Here is a 13,618-nt window from a genome sequence, read left to right on the forward strand (position 1 = left end):
TGGAAACGCACCAAAAGAAGTTAAAAAAAAAAACATCCTTATCAGCTTTTATCCTGATCATCACACAGGAGACTTTATAGTCTGTTTTCATTCTGTGGATGGTAAAACTGATGCAAGAGAAGCGCCACAACACAAACAACCAGAAAAACACTTAATGCACAGCAGCGTCTGACTCATGATAAGGTGTAGTTGCAATAATACTGGACAATACTGCAATTACAACAAAATATATAAAAGATATCATGAGTTTACTTGCTTTGTATTCAAGGGAAATGGGAGTGTGTATTTCTCTAGTCAATGCATATAAATGTTTAGTAGCATAAGAGATAAAAAGCTGTAGTTTTTACAGTACTGCTTTCAAAATAACTCAATATTTTTAACAAAATAAAAGTTTTTCCTTTTACTGAAAATAAAGGTATTTCTACAAAGTGCAGTAGTAGCGATATTATACACTGAAAGGCCTCTGCAGACATTTTTGCAACCTTTAAAGTATTACTTAAAGGGATATTTCATTATTTTTTTAAGTTGGGTTGTATAAGGCAGGGGATCCCAAACTCTTCAGCCCGTGACCCCCAAAATAACAGCATCAAAGATTGGGACCCCCATCTTCCTTGAGGGAGAAAAGCACACAATAAAGCTCAAAGCTTTATGTACAAAACTTGCATTTTACACAGTTTTTGTAGGTTTGTCTTTTATTAAAGCATACATATCACTTAATAAATATGTTTGATTTCAATTTGAGGTCATTTCAGCAATATTTTTAAAATATTTTTTTAAAGGACAGATAAAATGTATGATTTTTAAAAATATGAAATTTCTCTTTGTGTTTTGGAAAGCATCCCGCAACCCCTCTTTAATATCTCGCCATAGTGGTTTCCAAAGTGGGGGGTCAGAACCCCCTGTGGGGACGCAAAACACTGGGGTGGAATTTCACATTTGCAAAGCTAAATTAAAGCTGATACTAAAGTTTTGATGCTTTTTGATACCATCAGTCATCAAAATAGCAGAGGTTGTAAATGAGGAAGCAGTCACTCTGCAGGTAAAGGTTGTCAGTGTTATTTAATTTACTTACGTGTGCATTTGATTGCCTTTAGGATGCAATGTGACTCAATAAGGAAGTAAGAGATGGGAGTTTGGGTATGATGTTTTGCATGTGGCTAATGATTAACTGAAATTATCTAATGTGTGATAAAAATGCTGTTAGAGCTTGTGTAAAATCAATACCTCTTCAGAGGATCTGCACATCTACTTGGCTTTGCATTAAGTCTAGTTCTGCCTCCTTGGTTGATTACTTCTCAATTCTTGAAACATTTGCAAAAAAAAAGAAACAAGAATTTGACAGCCTTTTAACCTTTAAAAATGGTAATAGTATTTTGACATCTCTTTCTGTTGTGTACATTTACTGGATGTCTATGTTTCACTTGTTTAATGTTTGATATTCCTCTGTCTTCCTGCAGCTCTACGAGCAGATCTTAGCTGAGAATGAGAAGTTGAAGGCTCAGTTACGTGACACAGACTTGGAGCTGGCAGACTTGAAGTTACAACTAGAGAAGGCCACACAGGTACACTGAAACCTCCCTGTTACCACTGATCAGTATCTGTGACATATTTACAGCTCCTGATGATGTTTAATTCTGTTTTCATTGCAGAGGCAGGAACGCTATGCTGACCGATCACAGCTTGAGATGGAGAAAAGGGTAATGACACCACTTTTTTTATTTACTTAATTTACTTAAATGTGTAACACCTTTCTTTAAAGTTGTTCTTAAACTAAACTTTAGAGCTCTGAAGTGCGTCTCTCAGTCATTCTTTAACCCCGTCCTGCTTGAAACATGTTGGTAACACTCCCCATGGGTTTATGTCTGAAGGTAACAAGCAGGCCCCAATATCATCTGGGTGGTGGTATGATCTTAACCTCAGTTTTTGTATAAGTCCTCTCTCTGCTGCTTTCTGTCTTTTTCACACGAGCCCTTGTAGTCCGGAGTCAAAGTGGGATTTCTCCCTTCCTCCTCGCCACCCAGAACACACACGCCACCTTCACTATCACCTGTTTTTGACCTCAGAGGCAACGTGTGGTCACCTCTTCTCAAGCTTATTTTGTTGGTTTTGTGTGAGAAAAAAAATGTAATTTTTGCAGAAAGTAGATGGACTATAAATTTGCTGTTGAAGAAGGCGTGCATGTGTGTTTGTTTATGTTTCACTCTTTAGGTCATAATGCTTTTTTAAGCTGTGCAGCCTGAAACCATAATCATTTTTCATCTGAAGCCATATTTAAGGCCATCCTTTGTGTGTCATTTGTCTTCACATCCTCTCATAATGGAAGAATGTCTTTTTTTTGCTACAAAAAAGGCATTCTCAAGCATCTGCTCATGAGTCATTTTATCATTTAACATCCATCACAAGCTTTAAGCATCATTCCCCATATATAAAGGCTTAAACAAAGGATATCCTCATGATTTATTAGATTTATTGTGCAGCATTAGAGAATACTTGGAGAGAGGCGGCATGGGCCTGGTGCAGGCTAGGGTGAAGGCCTTCAGGAGGCCAAACTGACACATAAGTGTGTAAATGTCCCTGTCCAGAATGAGTTACCGTTTTTTTTTGTTTTGTTTTGTTTTGTTTTGTTTTGTTTTTTTTTTGTTTTTTTTTGTTTTTTTTTCCCCAGAAAATGCCAGTTTAAATATTATTTGCTTCAATCAGATTTTTTCAGTTCAAACTGAGGGTTTAAGGCTTTACTCTTCAGAACCAGAGGCTTCATCCGCTTCTCTTTATGGCCTTTATGTTTCCATCCCATTTGTTTTCATCACTCCCATTTGTAAACTTGAACTGGCTGCTCACGTGTGTACATGTGCGTGTGTGCTGTCACTACACCCTCACTGTCTTCCACCCATCATGCAGCGTGTGTAGAGCCTGCACAGAGTTTATTTTCAGCCGATAGTCTCCGAGTCCTCAGTTAACCTTCCTTTCTCCCACCCTGCAGGAAAGAAGAGCTCTAGAAAGGAAGATTTCTGAGATGGAGGAGGAACTTAAGGTACCACTGAACACACATTTACATTCACAGAGAACTGAAATATCTGGTTTAGAAGATCTTCTCCGTTAATGGAGTCAGAATCACAGCTAGTGTGGAGGTGGTGCTTGTGAGCTCCAACAGAGTGCTAACAGCTGTCACTTGAGTCACTGAATATCTATATATTTATAAATCTGGCTCTCTGTTTGTGTAAGAAAGAAGGTTGGTGATCTCACATATCGTAGTTCTTATAATAGGTTTATTTTAACTAAGATGGCATCTTTTAAAATCCCAGCAACTACCCCTTTAGTTAGATGTTGTTTTTATTTGTAAAAATGGTGGAATTGTGCACAAAAACAAGAGAAAGGAAACTGGATTCCTCCTGAAACATGTCTGTGACCTAAATTGTGTCCATCCAATGAAGGTTAAGAAAATGTAAAGCTGCAGCCGTCTTCAGAGGCAAATCAAAACTACTGTTATGACTGTAATAGACTAGACGTCTGTTTTAAGGGGCTTTTCTTCTTGTTTAAAAGTAACATGAAATACTGTGAAATTAGAACATAAGTCACAACATGTCTCATTTTGTCCACACTTTTTGGCAGCTTTGTCGCTCTTTAGGCACCACCATTTTTCATAGTATAGAATTTGCTCATTTACTAGTCATAATAAGGTAGTTGAGCTCAGCCTGTGATGAGTGTGTGAGACACAGTCTCGTCACTTGTTGCGTGTAATTGAGGAGTCTTTTGAATCAGAACAGCTCTCCGTAAAATCTGTTTTCTTAACAGTTAACCCCTCGCTATCTATAAATGCTCAACTATGACCTAGTGATGGAGAAAAGTCAATAAAAAGTACCTCTACTAGCCAGCCTCACCTGCATTGGTGGCGGCTACACTTGTCTCAGCATTTCAGTTAGGTAGATTAACCGCATCTGTATAGGTTGTTTGCAATCATGTGATCCTGTATGTCCGCTGGGGGGCAGAAAGTGGATGACAGCCATTAGGACTGAATGGGAATGGAGGAAAGTTAGCACTTTGCAATTATCATCATAGAATTTCTACATACAATGAGTATGATCCCTTAACTTTACAAAAAGGTTATTTTTAGCACAGTTGAACTGATTTACCTGGCATGAAAGGGGTGATTGATATTGCACATTACTCAGTCCTGCAGACTGTATAGTGTTGTCTCACCAGATGAAGGGAGACAAGAGTTCAGGGGAGTTTTGTGCTGAGCTAAGAGGCTAGCGAAGCCCCTTTAACATAAAAAAAAAATCCTTCTTTCGTCACTTTTTTTTTTTTATTGAAACCGTCAACTGAATAAACCTTGTTGGGTAAGTGTAAGAGTAAAGATGTGCTGGCTCATAAATGTTAACTACAGTAGCTAGTTCCTGTTTTAGTGCCAGTTTCCTTTCCTTCATCCTTCGTCGTTATCGTCGTTGAAAATACAAACTGTTACCAAATGAAAAGCCATAGAGCTGAGCCAAATGATCTTGATCTCTCAAAAGAGATGGATCACAACAAGCAAGGCTGGAAGGATATAAACTGAGGAAACATGGGCAAGATCAGAGTTTAATGAGCAAAACCATGACAAAGCTGTACTGATCAAAACAGGACCACTGTGGGAAAGGACCATACACTTGTCCAGACTTAAGACGGGCTTTTTTAATTCCTGGGTGCTGCCGTTTTCCCATTTTTGCCTGAGTATTTCCCAAATTTTGGGTCACAAAAGTAGCTTAAGAGTAAGTAGTTTTTTATTTTTTCACTTTTTACACTTGGCATAATCATAAACGCTCAGACGTGGCCTTTTTTTTTGGTAGTGTTCCTCTATGCAGAAATCACTTCTTGCCCCCCACTGCTGCGTGACATCATCTGCAAAAACTTCTATAGGATTGACCAACTTTTTTTTTTTTTGTTTATGAAAAGGTGTGCGTTATACACAAGGTTTTACGGTAACTGAAAGACTAGTGTGTAAGATTTAAGGAGGGTCTACTGATGAAAATATAGTATATAATCTAGAGCTGTGTTTCCAATAAAACTGAGTGCCTATTTGTGTTTTGTCTTTATAAAAAGGAGCATTTTGTTTTTAAGAAGGTGTGACCTCACTTCGGTTGCCAAACTTCACCTCCATGATTCTAGCAGGGATGGGTCATGATTTTTGAATAAAATCAAGCGATCATTCATCTTTCAAAAAACAAAAAAAAAGGTTTCATGTGACTCATGTGTCTCATCTTGCAATTATATTTTGTACATTGCCTTTACCAGAGCCTGGTTGTGATATAGTACTACTCCTAGACAGTGGCTGCAGCACCTCTCACAGCTGCTTTAACTGCAGTTAAATAACAAAAGAAGAAGAAAACAGATAAGAGCCTTTCTCAAACCACTCCCTCCTTACTCACTCTCACCTGTATGAAGTGACATCATGCACAGAGCTGAGTGATAAAAGGTGTTACACCTGTTTAGTAAGTCAACATTGGCTCAGACTTGCTGTAGGAGGGCTCAACAATCTGCTCTTACTCTGCACGTCAAGTTTTGGGAGACAGTTTGTGGCACACCCGCCATGCACGCATGCAGACAGAGAGGAAATGTATAGGGAGAGGTTTGAAAGCCTCCTTTGAGTTTTGCATGGATCTCCTACAAGTCTAAAAGAGCCAGTTATGCTTCAGAACTTCAGTTTCCACTGAATATCACATTTACTTTCTGCTTGAAATTCTCTCTCTGGTTTCTAAAATATCCCAGAAGGAGCAAACATGATCTAGAGAGGCTCTTCAGACTTCAACCAGCCTGTTGTAATCTCCAGTCTTGCCACTAGAGGCCACTGAAACCCACATTCTGGTCCCTAAAAGCAGAACCAAGTCCTTGAATCAGTCAGAAGGATTTCAGTGACTCATGATGATGACACATGTAAATCTTGGCAGCTTCAGAGAATATTTGATTTGTTTGCTGCAGCATGGACGTCAGGGAGACAGAGAGTGGCGTCAAAAGAAGTTGGAACCAGTTCTTCTTCTACCGTGACTCTGAGTAAAGTGACTTAACGAAGCTCCTAAGAGTGACAGCATAGAGACTGTAAGCAAGACTTGATAGGACTTTAAAAGTTCCTGTGTAGAGCTGAATACTATAGATGTGGATTACTATGCTGCACAGTGCTGGCACATGGGAATGTGGGCTGCTCCTTGTGTCAGCTTTGAAAAAATGTATTGTACACATACAATATATGTGATATATGTACACATATATTACTTCACATCACATTGTCTCACCTTGCTGAAATGAAAATATTGGGTCTATAAAATCTTCACTGTTATTGTGATTTGATTGTTTTTTTGTCCGTTATGCTGCCTGACCTCCATGTTGGTCCAAATGAGCCTCTCTTATTCTGCTCAGGGCACATCTCAGGCCTCTCCTCTAATCCATTTTGACATGTCATTTACCAGACGGCCAATTAAATGCCCTTTTCCTTGAAAATCCAAGAGGACAGAGAGGGAAAAATTCTATTAAATGCTAGTAACAGAGTGTTGTTCTCATGGCTGATAACAAAGTGTGTTTATTTTTAGGTGCCAGGCAGCTGGCCGATCTTATCTGTGTCACTTTTCTGTTCTATCTACAAGCATCATGCTGAGGCCAACAAAATAAAAGCACTTAATCATTCCTCCAAAAATCTGCCCCCATTTTCTAACAATCTTCCTTTTCTGTTCTCCCTTTTTCCCCTCTCTTCTGTTAATTTACGCTCTCCTGTCTCTCATTAATCCTTCTTTTGACACACATTTCCTCCTCCTGCCATTCTTTCACCCTCCCCTCCCTGTCTCCCTCCTCTCCTTCTCCCTTTTCTCTGTTCTCCTGTGTTGTGGTTCTTGTTGCAGAACCTCCCCCAGGTAAAGCAGGTTCAGGCCCTGCGGCAGGTTAAAGAGCGGCTGCAGGCCGAGAACCGGGCGCTGTCCCGCGTCTTGGCAAAGCTCACACAGTCTGCCTGCAGCCAGCTGCCCTCCGTCGACCTCTAAAGCCACGTCCATCTGTCCACCATCATGTCTTTTTCCTCTCCTCCTTCCTCCTGTTCTTCTTCACCTCTCCCCTCCTTCCCAACCCTCATTCTTCTCATGCTCCATTCGTGCTCTGCCCGCACCCATAGACAGGCAGGTGTCCAACCGCCCACTGGTTTTTGTAAATCCCCTCTGCCTCCCCAGAGCTTTTGGTTTTTCAGATTGGGGAGGGTGTCTTTTTTACATCAGGACACTCTCCTTTTACAGAACAACTGGCAGGTGATGATTAACACCTTTAACACATTAAAACACCCCAAAAGTGTCTTATACACTCAAATGAATCCATAAAATGAGCTCAGGTAAGGTTCATTTAAGGAAAAGACTAAACCTACTGAAATTGGCTCTAACATTCAGCGTACTGTAAAGGAAAGTGTCCTCTGTGTAGATGTAGATGTGATGCTTCTTTCAGAAGGAGCTCAGTTGTTCAGTTTGGCTTGTTCTGGCTTCTTTGCATGAAGTGGCTTCTTTATTTGGCATCAACTTTTTTGGTCCAAATCTTCAGAGACTGAATGTTTTTTTCTTTCCCCTTTCTTTCTTTACTCCCCAAATTTGAACCTGACTGATGAATGATCAGTCAATAAATTAGAAAATATGTCAGCTGCATGCACCTTCTGGTTGTATGTGGAGGTGAAGCATTGTGCCCATCAGACCTGGATAATACATGAATGATAAGTTGGTTTATTATTTTTCTTAATGGGGGCTCAGTACTTCCTTCAACAGAGAAACTTCTGAATTATTTCTACAAAAAAATGGGGAAAAAATGTGTGTATTTTGTTAAACCAGGTTTAAAAAATCAGCTGTAGTATGTAAGAACAAATATAGAAGGATTTAAATGCACAGGATGTAAATTCCTTCACCAAGGGGATTTCAAACTATAACAAAAGATGACGTCAAGGGTAGCAGGTAACCGTTGGAAGGATTTGCTAGTACTCATCTCCCACCCCCTGATGAAAATGAGGTTTGCATGTTATTGGGGGGAGCTTGGGAAAATAGCACACAGCCAGTGGCAGAGAATAATTGTGGTCTATTGCAGTTAAGCAGCACAAAAGGTGAATGAGATACAGCAACAGAGAGGCAACTTCCAGCAGCAGACTTCAGACAACAGAGTACAAAACAAAGGATATCTTACACAGACCACATAGTCGACCAATTTACTAAGATACAAATGCTGGAATAATTTATGTAGACATTACAGTGCAAAAGTTCTGCATATTTAACTTTTAGGACATACAGTGTTATGATATGAATTAATTCCTTGATGTTTTCTATGATATGCAGTATGTTTTTGCAGCAGGTCCCTCCTCAATCCAAAATGCATTTTTATTTTATTTTTTTCCCTAAACATTTTTGTTACCAATCAACTCAAGGGTAGCTTACAGCTAACTTCAAGATTCTCTTGACCAACCCAAATGTTGTAAGGACATGGTCATCCATTAAAAAGTTAGAATGTAAACACGGTAAAGCCTGGTTTCTACTTCTGCATCAACTTATCATAGTGGCCTAAGCCATCTTGAGCACTACCTGTGTGCATCAGTCTGCAATATTCTACCTAAATGCCTGTCAGCAGTGGGATTTTTATACTAGTTATAGCATCAGTTCCCATCCCCATCTATTTTCTTTGTGTACAGGAAATGTCAGCTGAAACTGAGCATGCAGTATTGGAGTTTGAGCTCACTAATGTTGAGCAGCAGTTGATAATACTGCAGTTACTGCAAAGAGGAAAGGAATGGGGACGTCAAAAGGGATGTTATGTAAGGCTGCTGAAATAGTATAGGCAAATGACTGGGAACTTTCTGTACTCGTTCAACCACTGAGAGACATGGTTGAGGAAACTGAACATAGACATGCAGATCTCCCACACAGTATGCCGGTAGACATTAATAAGAGGCTGGCAGTGACCCGATGCTACCCAGCGGACCAATCAGCATTGTGATGTTAATTGCAGTTTTATGAGATGCATGTAGAGCTGTATGCAAAGAATCAGGGCTACATAAATCATAGCACAGATTCTATGCACAAGTATAAATCAGGCTTAAATAAAGCATTGATTTTCATTGTGTAAAATGTAAGGTTTTTATTGCAGTAACTTCAAACTTAGTTAACATTTATCATATCTTAATAGCAATGAAGTATGCTTATGAGACCACAAAATAAACATCTAAGACCTTTGGAGTTACAGAATTTTAAAAATCTGAAATAGCACCAGTTTCACGGAGCCTGAGGAGGACATAAATCCATACGTTTTATTTTATCCTTTGACATACATTTTGGTTGTTTTCTAAAAAGTCTTTGCTTATTTATCTCAGTTTCTTGGGATAATAAAGCCAGTTGTCCTGAGAACAAGTTAGTTTTGGTTGTTTTCTTGGGATTTCAACAGGACTTGAGAAAACAACTGAAAACTAGAAAAATGCTTTTCCTTGCATCCAGTGGGAATGCTGAGAGCTGAAATGCAGTGGGAGAAGTGCAGAAAAGTCAGAAAAATTACAAATGAAAGCTGAATATTCAATTTAAATTTTTTTTCCCCAAGGAGGCATTTCAAAAGAATATGGCTGAAAAGTGGAAAAATATTAAGCTATTTACAGCCCTGCTGCTATTTCCAGTAGTTGAAAATAGCATAAAATCCAAAGAGTGTAATTAAAAAAAATGAGAAACTATCAATAGCAGAAAAATAATGTAAAAGAGCTTTGTTGAATAGTTAAAATAACTTAAGAATTTAGTTTTAAGTAGTTGAAGGGAGTGCAAATTTGCAGAATATTCCTATTCATTAGAATGGGAAAAAATTCAGTTAAGGTTGAATGTTTTAAAAAGTATCAAAGTGAGAAATGTGAAACGTCATAGCAATAATGTCCTTAAAAGCTGAACAGAAATATATTGGAACATTGTCCGTATGAAAAGGGTTAGAGTTGAAACCTGGCAAGAAATCTACAGAAGAAGAATTAAAAATATAACAACCATAGTGTGAATGCTCTCAGCTTTCCCACTGATTACTTGCACAATAAAATCTATTGATATATGTCCGCTCAGGGCTTCCGTACACCTTCTTAAGTAAAACCCTGTTTATTTCTCTGCTGTGCGTTTTTCTCCGTCTGCCAGCGAGCAGCCGGTCAGACTCTGCATGGCTTTCTCAGGATCTTTGGCCTGTGGTGTGCCCGCTTTTCCCCCCTCTCTCTTTAAACAATTATTTAGAAAATAAAAGGACAAAACCAAAGAGGAGAGATGCTGTGTGACTCCAGCAGGCTGCTATTAACACATTAGTCAAACCGGCATGGCTGGTTGAACCACCAACACTGTTCAGACTTGTCTAAGCTTCTCTCTCTCTCTCTCTCTCTCTCTCTCTTTCTTCTCTCCTTCCAGATGCTCCCAGACTTGAAAGCCGACAACCAGAGACTAAAGGACGAGAACGGAGCGCTCATTCGAGTCATTAGCAAGCTTTCCAAGTAGAACACACCCTCCTTTTACACCCAGAACTCCCCCCCGAATCCTCGTCTTCTGCACCCCCCCTCTAGTCCCCCATGGCAGTGACTAATGGAATTGCACATTTAGATATTAATTGCAACAGACATCAGAGACTCCTTTTTTTATTCTCCAAACTTTTGCTCCTTTTTTTGTTTTGCTGCAGCATCCATCCATCCATCCATCCATCCTCGTCTATTTCTGATCGAGTCCCGGTAGAATCACTGAGTTTACAGAGCAAAAAAAGGAAAAAGGGGTCGTGTTACGAGCATGTAAAGCATCGTCTGGGGCGGGAAAAGCCTGAGAACTATTTAACCAATAAGCCTTAGTTGTACATAAAGAGAAAACACTCTGCATCGATCTCTTCTCTCTCGGCTATCACTGAACGACAGATATTATCCGACACCTGATTTTATTTGTGCCACAATCCCTCTTTATTTTGTTTCTTCTTCCTTGTGTGCTGTGCGGTTTCCTCCCTCCTTAAAGTGCCACTTCTCGTCTTTTTTCACCACCTCGTGGCTCCTTTTTATTTTATTTATCCCTCCTTTCACGCACCCTCCTCCTTTTTTTTTTTGTACCTCTGTGTGTCTTCCTCCAAGAGGGAAAAATGTTGAATCTCGCTTTAGCGAAAAAGAGGCGGACCTGGTGGAATTTAAGCTTTCACTGTATGTGCAATATGCATTTCTTTTCTTTTTTTAATGCTTTAATGATGAGTCCATCACACGTAGGATTTTTTCACTCTTCCACCGCTTCCATCGCTCACCTTCCTCCTCTTTTTTTTTTGTTTTAAGTTTGTAGTGTAGTCAGTTTATACTTTGTATTTCTCACTTTTTGTTTTAGCAGGTACTGAGTGACGCTGTATATACCTGTATGTATTTGTTTGAGACCAGCACATGGCATGCGTTTATGGTTCCCGTCTGTTACTATTAAAAGTATACAAATTCCAGAGGACAAAAAGGTGTGTTTTAATTCTTATATTTTCTTTTTATAGTCTAAAAACATCGGATACAGTACAGTAGAGCCTCTCTCTTTACACAAAGAAAGGCAGCAGTGTTCAGTGCTTTTCTTTTCCACATAATCGTGAGATTAAAAAAAAAAAGAAATAATCACATTTCACTTTCATTGTATCTTGGAAGAGTGCTGTTAATTTTGTTTCGGAATTTTTTTTAAACGCTGTAGTATTCTAGCCGAGGTGTTGTCACTAAAAAATCCATTTAAAAAAAAGACTATCTTAGGTATCTTCGCTAACCCAGTCCTTTTTACAAATGTCTACATGCACTGTCGATGCCATGCCAGGAGTCTTGATGTCAGGTTATAACGCAAAATCGCCACCTTCAAATATTTCATGCATCTGAACATTTTATGCATTTCAGTGGCCTTTTAAGGATATTTTAGTAAAAAGAAGTTTAAAAAGAAAAAGTCACTGCAGATGGATTGATGACCATCTTCTCTGGTTTAGACTTTTTTGTTTGTTTTTTTCTTTATTATTATTTTTTTCCCGTCATCTTGTAAAATAGGTGTGTGGCTTAATACATGCAAGCTGTGCTGTGACTACCAACCACTGAAGAGTTCATTAAAAATAAACTTGTACATTGTAAAGTTCCCACGTCTCATTATTTGCTTCATTGAGTTTTATCATCATGAATGGCATTTATTCATCTACACTGATCTCCTCTGGAATGGATTATCCAAGTATTTAGCACATTTTTACTGGTGTGAAATCTGCTTGTGTTTTCAGGTGTTTCTTCTTCTTTATTTATCTGACTATCCAGTTAAGATATTAAATAAGAAGAAGGAGAAAATAACTACATATGTTACTAGTAAAAATAGATAAGCAGTGAATACAAGCCCAATTCCAATTGAATTTGATGGCAGCATCAAATCTAAAAAAGTAGGAACAGACCCATGTTTACCATCATGTAGCATCCCTTCCTCTTTTATTAACAGTCTGTAAACATCTGGGAAGTGAGGAGACCAGTAGCTGGAGTTTGGGGAGAGGAATGTTGTCCCATTCTTGTCTGATGTAGGAATCTATCTGCCCAACAGTCCTGGGTATTCCTATTTAGGTTTTTGTTTTATGATGCAGGCAGCTGAACTCTTCTACTGTCAAGCCATGCTGTTGTGATGGATGTGGTTTCATTGTCTTGCTGAGATATGCAAGGCCTTCCCTGAAAGAACATCTAAAACCCCAATATACTTTTCAGGATTGATAGTGCCTCTCCAGATGTGTAAGCTGCCCACGCCATAGGCACCACTGCAACCCCATACCATCAGAGATTCAGGCTTTTTAACTGTGCCAGCATAATAAGCTGGATGGTCCCTCTCCTCTTCGGTCCACAAGACATGGCGTCCATGGTTTCCAAAAAGAATTTAAAAATTTGATTCGTGTGACCACAGAACAGTTTTCCATTTTACCTCAACCCATTTTAAATGAGCTTGAAGGTGGCTTCTTAGCATTATACAGCTTTAATTTGCACATGTTGATGGCCCGGTGAATTGTGTCGAGTGTTCCTAAACCCATGCAGAGACTTCCAGCACAGAAGTATGCCTTTTTCAATGCAGTGCCACCGGATGCCCCTTACTGAATGATTTCTCCAGATTTTCTGAATCTTTTGATGATGTTATTTACTCTAGATGGCGGGATATTCAAAGTCTTCACAATTTTACGTTAGCTAACATTCTTCTGAAATTGTTTCATCATTTATAGACAGTTTATCGCAGATTGGTGTACCTATGCCCATCTTTACTTTTCGGAGACTCTGCCTCTCTAAAATGCTCCTTTTATACCCAGTCATATTAGACCTGTTGCAAATTAACCTAATATGTTGCAAAATGCTCCTCCAGCTGTTTTTCATTAGTACCATTTATTTTTCCAGCCTTTTGCTGCCCTGTCCATACTTTTCTGAAAGGTATTGCTTCCATCAATTTCAAAATGAGCTAATATTTCTTTGAAATGGTTAAAGGTCTCAGTTTCAACATCTGATATGTTGTTTATGTTCTACTGTGGAGAAAATATTGGGTTATAAGCTTTGAAAATTACTAGATCCTCTTTTTATTTTATTTATTTTTTTCATTTTACAGTGTCCCAGCTTTTTGGATTTGGGGTTGTTCAGAAATGTAATAGC

General features: G+C 38.9%; 1 protein-coding gene across 8 annotated transcripts in view; it reads left to right on the forward strand.

Annotated features, from left to right (window-relative positions):
- The window catches only part of ppp1r12a (protein phosphatase 1, regulatory subunit 12A), a 98,654-nt gene extending 86,559 nt beyond the window's left edge, over nt 1-12,095 (forward strand). For 4 of the 8 annotated variants that reach the window (XM_041781124.1, XM_041781129.1, XM_041781130.1 and 1 more), the window contains 4 exons: nt 1,458-1,562; nt 1,650-1,697; nt 2,981-3,031; nt 6,864-7,127. In XM_041781124.1, the coding sequence (XP_041637058.1) occupies nt 1,458-1,562; nt 1,650-1,697; nt 2,981-3,031; nt 6,864-7,001 (342 nt within the window). In that variant the 3' untranslated portion in view covers nt 7,002-7,127. Of the gene's footprint in view, nt 1-1,457; nt 1,563-1,649; nt 1,698-1,868; nt 1,903-2,980; nt 3,032-6,863; nt 7,128-10,394 lie in introns of those variants that run through there. The other 4 variants (XM_041781126.1, XM_041781131.1, XM_041781127.1 and 1 more) reach the window with 3 other exon arrangements.
- Nucleotides 12,096-13,618: the final 1,523 nt, after the last annotated feature.

The sequence above is a fragment of the Cheilinus undulatus genome, linkage group 23 (assembly GCF_018320785.1).
Source record: "Cheilinus undulatus linkage group 23, ASM1832078v1, whole genome shotgun sequence".
Lineage (NCBI taxonomy): Eukaryota > Metazoa > Chordata > Actinopteri > Labriformes > Labridae > Cheilinus > Cheilinus undulatus.